At 47.8% G+C, this 7390-nt stretch overlaps 1 protein-coding gene across 2 annotated transcripts in view; it reads right to left on the bottom strand.

The window, feature by feature from the left end:
• Positions 1-3585: 3585 nt before the first annotated feature.
• PPIL2 (peptidylprolyl isomerase like 2) overlaps positions 3586-7390 on the bottom strand; it is a 109545-nt gene continuing 105740 nt past the window's right edge. Inside the window, exons 19-20 of one of the 2 annotated variants that reach the window (XM_067539874.1) lie at positions 7231-7370; positions 3586-3956 (exon numbers count right to left, since the gene is read on the bottom strand). In XM_067539874.1, coding sequence (XP_067395975.1) covers positions 3926-3956; positions 7231-7370 — 171 coding nt within the window. In that variant the 3' untranslated portion in view covers positions 3586-3925. Of the gene's footprint in view, positions 3957-4015; positions 5676-7230; positions 7371-7390 lie in introns of those variants that run through there. The other variant, XM_067539873.1, reaches the window with a different exon arrangement.

Genomic DNA, 7390 nt, shown 5'->3' with positions numbered 1-7390 from the left:
CATTAAACTGAAATGCTGTCACCTTAAACCACAGACCATTCTTTCCTTCACGTAAATCTGTACAGAACCAAACCAGCTGCAGCTGCCATAAACATTTCTAGCTACAGCCGCTACCTTGTTGTGCTTAAGCCTGCACTGCTGAAGGCAGAAAAACTGTATTAATTCACACCAGATCCTCCAAGCTGTCTTGCTGGCGCGTAAGCTACAGCCTTCCTCCTGCAGCCTCCCTAGGGGAGTGTGCATCGTCTGCTGAGGGGAATCGGGGGTGTAAATAGAAGCCTCTCTTTCCCCTTGGCAAAGGGCAAAAAGCTTGACACAGCCTCTCTTGGATACAGTGACGTCAGAGCCGGCCTTCCACGTAAACAGGTGAGTCACTGCAACGGGAATTCAAACCCCCAAAGGCCAGAGGGCTCCAGTACCATGCCGAGAGCAGCCCGGCTGGGGCTGTACAACGAATGATTAAACGAGAGCTTAGGAGGAGAGGGGGAATGGATTTTATAGCTGCTGATCATTGGTTTTTCAAGGCACAGGGCAAATCATTATGGACGTCTCTGCAACCACTCACCTCTGAGCTGTTACAAAGCTCTCGCCTGCTAGTTGTTCCAGGCCCCACACTGTAAGAGGGGCATGGTGAGTTCTTAGACAGGTTTCTCATGACCCCAGCCTTTGCCCTGAGGTGTGGGTAGGGTCACAAGAGAAATGAGTTTAGCATGCTCAGCCCAGGCCCTACCCTTCACAATACAAAATAACACATTTCCATGCATGACAAGCTGGCTCCACTCACAAAAGGACCCTCCTAGAGACTGGGCTGGATTGGGGGTGGGGAGCAGTGGCAGAGATAATGGGGGGGGGAGGGGGAACTAATGATGGCCCCCAGTGGCCTATTTTCAGGCCACAGGTATAACTGAAGGTGGCACCTCCAGTGCCCCATTGCCCCCTGGTTCTGCTGCCAGGGCCTATGAAGCCTAACCCTGCCTGACGTGTCTGCTCATAGCCCAGCGCTTTCCTGAGCACTAGAATGGGGTTTAGAAGTGCCCGTGCCGGGAGCCAGGAGTGCGTTGGGCTGCCTGTCAGATGAAAGCAGCAGCTGCTAGGTGCTGCAGGAGGTTTCATTTGTTAAGGTAATTGTCAGAGTCAAGTGTTGCACGAGCCAAAGTGCTTCTCCTGACCTGTGGTGGAGGCCATTGCTGCCTGGCTCACAGGAGCAAGGGGGGCCACCCTCCCTCCCCCCAAGGGAAGGGCAGAGGGGAAGCAGCTGAAAGCTGCGACTGCTGTTGTAGCAGAATAGCTAAAAGTGCCCCAAGTGTCTGTGGGGGGCCCTGCTAGGCCGCTCACACAGCAGCACTGGCTTCGAACAAAACTCCTCTATGCCAAGGGTGAGATGCTGCGGGAGCAGCGACTAGATGAAGGAATAGGCAGGATGTTGGGGGAGGGCAGGAAGAGCCCAACTATTCACACGTCTGGCCAGCCAGGCTTAAGTCAAGAACATGACAAGGGGGAAGGTGGTTTTGTATTAATTTTAAGAGTTAGCAGTTCCCTGTGCAAGGCTGGCAGTGAGTTGGGAAGAAAGGACACGTAGAATAAACCCACCAAAACACACACAGTGCCCTCCATCGCTCCATGTTTGAGAGCATCAGAGAAATAAGCATGGGCAGGAATGTTTTCAACACCCATCACCCCTGCTGTGTGCTACAGGGCTCTGTGTACATCAAGATAGTGAGTCTCTGTGACACATCATGGGCACTTCCCCTCGCTCTTCTAATTGCCAGATTCAGTTATTTCTGTTCTTGATCTGCAGCAAAGGCCATACACATTGACTTGTGAGTGTGCAGTAACTGCAGGCTTGCACGCCTATTGCCACAGAGGGGACATGCAACTCTCCTTTGTCAAAAGTTCAGTAGCAACACGAGTGCTTCGCATTCAGCCACCAGTACAGCGGGGAAGGGATGGCATTTGTGTTCTGAATTACCTTAGGTTTGTGTGTATGTTTAACTCAAATGTTTAGGGTGAATTTAGCACTGGTAAAAGATGTGGACCTGCCACTGCTGCAGCCTGCCTGCTTGTTTAACCACAAAGCGAATGCAGTCCGGGCAGTGGTAATGTACGGTTCGTCTCATCTTAACCTCGCCCTGGGCTGTATGCACGCATCACCTTTATGGGGGAAGAGGATCATTCGGTCCCAGGGGCCCATTCATTATTTGGGCCTGATTGCTGAGACAGTAGCTAAGTGTTGATTCGTCTTACGTGGGATGGTGGCCTTTTGTTCAGGGAGACCCTGACACTCATTTTAGGCCACAGAACAACTACTGGCTAGGAACAACACTTGGGCCTCCTCTACACAAGACAGTTGGACCAGTGTGAATTTAAACCCCATTTGTTCACACAGGCATTTGTGCCACTTCGACTCTTCATTGAATATGAAAGCAACTTTCAGCAGGTGAGCTTAAGTCAACTGGGCCCAAGTTTAAAGTAGAGGAAGCTACTCGTCCACCAGAGTAAGTGGCTTGCACCTATTTAACTATGTTTGTTTTTAAAGCTGGTTTAAGCTAACCCAGTGAATTTTCCTAGACAGATAAGATCTCACTCAGTACTGAGCTGGGCTGATTTGAAACCACAGAGGTGGAAAGCTCAGACATCCCCAGTCCCCCTTAATGTTGTTTGCATGCAGTGTGATAGAGCAGTGTATGCTGGCCAATCCCATTGCTTCAGATGTGATTTCCAAGCTGCTGTCTCACAAAACTATTGATCACTGGATGGTTTAGGTACTTCATTCTGCCACTCTGTTGTGCAGGCTATTTAGGCAAGTTGCTGAATCTACTGTTAACACAGTGTTGCAGTGAAATCATACACCAGCTTTCTCTCTAGGATTCCAACTGTATCAATGCACAGCAGCAGAGAGGGACAGTATTAACTTTCACACTCGAAATAGCTACTGCCATGTCTGTCACCTATAAATAAAGCCACACCTTTCCTACCACCCCAGTGTATTTAGTACAAAGGTAACGAATAATAGTGGTGGTCACCCCCTAACAGTCACTGAAAGCACCAAGAAGAAGAATGGAGAGAACAGAAATAATGGGGCTGAACAATCAGAATAGTAGACAGTCCCTGCTTCACAGAGCTTATAGTCTGAACAGACAAAGGGTGGAGAAAGGACCTACGTTCTGCAATGTTTTATATAAAACCAAACCAACCACTGCTACGATCCCAAATTTGGAGCCAACACCCAGCCTAAGGACCAATAGATAGGACCACCCTCTCTAATGTTGGTTTACAGTTAGGTACCTGAATTTCAGTCTCTGGGTTTGCTATAATCAGTTAGGACTACCAGCATATCTCCAGCCAGCCACCGACCAAACTGCTAGTGCCAGTGTGTCACAAACTGAAGTTGAATGTATAAGTGGTGTTTGCTGTGACTGAAATGTCTCAGGGTGAAGACTGCGTGACATCAAATTTTTATCCCCTTGTTTGTTTACACCTATTGCTGCGATAAGGAGTTTAAGAAGCCTAGGCTGCACCGAACTCTCTCAAAAGCTATAAAAATGCCATGCCGTAATGGAACTGGAAGCTAAGCAGGGAAACCAGCTACTGCAAGGTTTGTGAGCTTTGCAACTGGAACAACACGTATTACAACAGTTATTAACAGGAGAGTCAGCAAAGATTTGCCAGGAAAAGGAGCTCGAAGTTTCAGTAAAACACAAAAAGTCAGTTTCAGGGAAATACCACAATGTTTCCTGTGCCAAGATCTGGATACATGCTTGTTCTTTTCAAACTTAGATGCTGCAAAATATTTTAAAACAAACAAACAAAAAATCCCTATTCTTTTCAAGCTCGTTTGAACTTCCTATAATTTACAGGAAGTCATACTCCTGTCTGCAAAGAGTCCAAAGTTCTTTATAGGTATATCTTCTACAGCATGGAGGAGTCATTTCCTTGTACTTTGCAATACCATGGTCCTAGAAAATATTTGAATAAGAGCAGTCACAACAAGTGTTCAAAAGGAAATAAGCAAGTGTTCAAAAGGAAATAAAAGCTTTTAATGAAAATGTGTTACCCAAAGTTCTTATCTGCAATGTATAAATACAGACTTCTCCTCAAACAAAACACTGTTGATATAAATGTATGATTTACAAATCTGATTGCAAAAGCATTTACTCAACTCCTCAGAAAGCTGAGCTGGAGGAAGGTGGGGATTCCTGCTGATGTAAAGTGTGTGGGAGGAGCCGTGGAAAAGACCTGTACTGGTCCTAGAGAACCTCTCTGCCCCACAAGGATGGTAACAAAGAGAGGGTGAAGAATACTTGTAGCTTAAATGCTATTGGCTTATCCAAGTCTCTTCTTCCTAAGATCTTTAGTTTGGAAATTTCTTTATTTGTGGGCACCTGGTTACTGTGAGTAATTAATAGATTTTGGGCTGATGCTGGAAGAGCTTTAAGCAGATGAGTTGAACAGGTGCAGTAGGTGCATGCCCTCTAATATCACATCCTAATGAAGTCTCTCCAGCTGGAGACTGTACACAGGAGCTATCAGATGGACATGATTTCTGGACTGTCGTCAGCAGTTAGTGAAAGCACGGTTCTCTCTAATGCTGATGGGCTCTTATTAGAGCAGAACTCAGTACGGTTATTCTGCAGTGTGACTGCCTTGGCAAGGACAGAGTTAAGAACTAAATCTACAATGCTGCTTCTTACTATTCCACTTGTCCCAAAAGGAGGATACACGAACAGCACTGGCGATAAAGAGAGGCCTGAACGGATACCGTCTGCCCTTCAGTACAGTGCCAGTGATGGTGACAGAGGTGTTTCAATGGCTCTGGGCAAGGCTGGCTGCCAAGACAAAACAGTAAGTGGGCCACGCTGGTGGCCTAATGATTGCACTGCAGTGCCAGGCAGGGGCTGTGGACTAGGCTTCCCAGGCTGGCAGGTTTGGGTGGCTGTGAAGACAGCTCATTCAGGCCCACGGAGAGGATTTATGTTGATTGACAGCAACGTCTTAGCCCATTAAAGAGCAGTACGGATAGGCTCCAGAGGCAGTCCTCCATGGGCAGAATAAGGCAGGCAGGGGGAGAGAAAAAGGACAGGTGGAGCCCCAGGGTTCCCGCAAAGAGCTGGGAGAAGACTAAACTCTCCCCTACAGCAAGGGCTAGCACCCCATCAATACACTCAGCTGGCACTGACCTGTCTCATCTGGAAACCATTCCCTGAGACAGGAGCTCCCCCACCACCCCAACTGCGCCTGGAGCGCCTGTCCCAGCGGGAGGCGGCTCTGCTTAATCTGCCAAGCAGCGAAGTAGAGAAAGACGTAGAACATCAACAGTCTGAAAAAACAGAGGGGTGCCCACTGCCCAGCTATAAAACCCACCACACCAAAGGCCTTCGAGGAAGATGCAGTCGGAGGAATGTAGAGAACAAAGCTGCATTAAGGAGCTTTAACAATGCAGTGATTTTCTTCCCCTCTGGAGGGGGGGGGGCAGTGCTTTCCCTCCCCAGGACAGCCTGTCTCTCAGGCCCCTGTGGGGTTGGTGGGAGGCTTTTTTTTTTTTTTTTTGCTGTACTGCTCCAGTGACAGGCTCTCCACTCGGCTACCAGGAACTGAAGTCCCCAAAGCCTGTGTTCCTTTTCTCTTTCTTCACAGCTGCACTGGTTGAAGGCCCATCATCATCTGCTGCTCGTTTCCTAAAGCCAAAATGAAAACAAATAGCAGTGACTGTTGATGTTAGCTGGGCTAAAAGCAGCTGGATTCCTTTTCCGTCCAAGTGTGATCTAGAAAGGAGCCAGCCTGTCACATACAAATTACAGAGAAGCTTTAACTGCAACACTGAGATGTGGTTTGCAGGAGTGTTGGAGATGCAGGCTTTGGTCTAGCTCATTTAAGGGACGGGCCACTTCAAACTTTGGAGATGGTTCCCGGTTTGGATTCTGAATATGTCCAAGATGTGGAGGGGGTGTGGGGGGGTTAGAATCTAGGACTTTTGTTCAGGCGGCCCAGCACATAGGAACACAGGCAAATCCAACTGCAGCACTTCTGTAGGCACAGCCCCTGTGAAAGCATGGGCCTGTTTGCTCCCTAGCACCTTCCTATGGAGTGTCTGGGATCTCTGAAAGCAAAAGGGTTCTGCAGTGAGCTGGGCACAATACAAGTGGGGAAAAGGGAGAGGCTGAGCAATATTTCCCACCCCTGCCAGTGCTGCCAACGTATCTCGATCCAGATCAAAACAGCCCATGTTGCCCTTACCGGCTTCTCTTGAGCAAAGCCTGTGAATCACTCAGAAATGGCCAGGTCCCATGAGGTGGCCAACAGGGACCAGACTGAACCCACACAAGGTTTCATTAGAGGCCAGTGTCACACTGCAGTGTGGGGAAAAACTCAGGGACCTAGTCAGCCCACTCAGTATAGACTATTCATCCTGCAAACGTTCCTTTGTGTTTCCACAGTAACTAGCATGGAGCAAAAAAGCAATTTAAAGTTCAACTGAATTTCAGCACAATTTTAAATTAGAGGCAAACAGCAACATTTGGTATCTCAACTTTTCAAAGCCCCAAGTGACTGACAATGTACACAAGCTGGCTAAAAAGACAGGACATATTTTAAACTTAATGGGCACCAAAACCTCTCAAATGCACAGACATACAGGCTAGTCGGGTGCCCGTGGCTGCACACACAGAACATGCTTTGTGTACACGCCGATGTGACAGCTGTACTGGTGGGAGGATTTGGTGGAAGCCTGTTCAAAATGCAGCAGTATCAATTCCTATTAATTTTGTCAAAAGAGTTGAAAAGCTGGGCCAGAACTTGGTGCTTGCCCTTTGAAAGCTAAACGATCAAGAATACCAAGTGTGTGCCGGGAATTGATGCTTTCAGAGTTATTGGTAACAACTGCACAAGGGGAATCGCAGAGGACTGAATTCAGGTCCTGTCCAGGAAGCGATGGACAGGCTCCTCAACAAAGACTGTAAACGTGGTTGTAATTTTACAAGCCTGCATATACCTGCTGTTAATGATCAGCTGTGGCTTTTACACTGAGCCTTTCAAAAAGTTACAGAACACTGACTACTGGGACTGGTACATGAATGTCCCTAGCTAGGTCCATAGGTACGAAACAAACATCTGGTACGTGACAGTGTCTCCCACACAATACTGAGCAATAGCACTGGGTAGCGCTAGTGCCACAGAGGAAAGGGGCAAGACAGCACAAACACTGAACAAAGCACAATTGTGCGCGAGACTTACGTTGCAGCCATATTAATATACTTCCCGATGCCCTGCCGGTAAGTTTTGGGAGCCTGGCTCTCTTTTTTTGGCATGACAGCTTTAGCTTTAGTTTTGGCCGCTTCCTCTTCTTGTCGCGCTGTCTCTCTCTCTGCAGAGATCTGAGAGAAATGAGTATAAT

This window comes from Emydura macquarii, unplaced genomic scaffold (assembly GCF_026122565.2).
Source record: "Emydura macquarii macquarii isolate MOO-44397 ecotype Brisbane River unplaced genomic scaffold, CSIRO-AGI_Emac_v2 contig_554, whole genome shotgun sequence".
NCBI classification, from domain to species: Eukaryota; Metazoa; Chordata; order Testudines; family Chelidae; genus Emydura; species Emydura macquarii.
The sequence above is the reverse complement of the archived record's forward strand: the minus strand, read 5'-3'. Positions and strand labels throughout refer to the sequence as shown.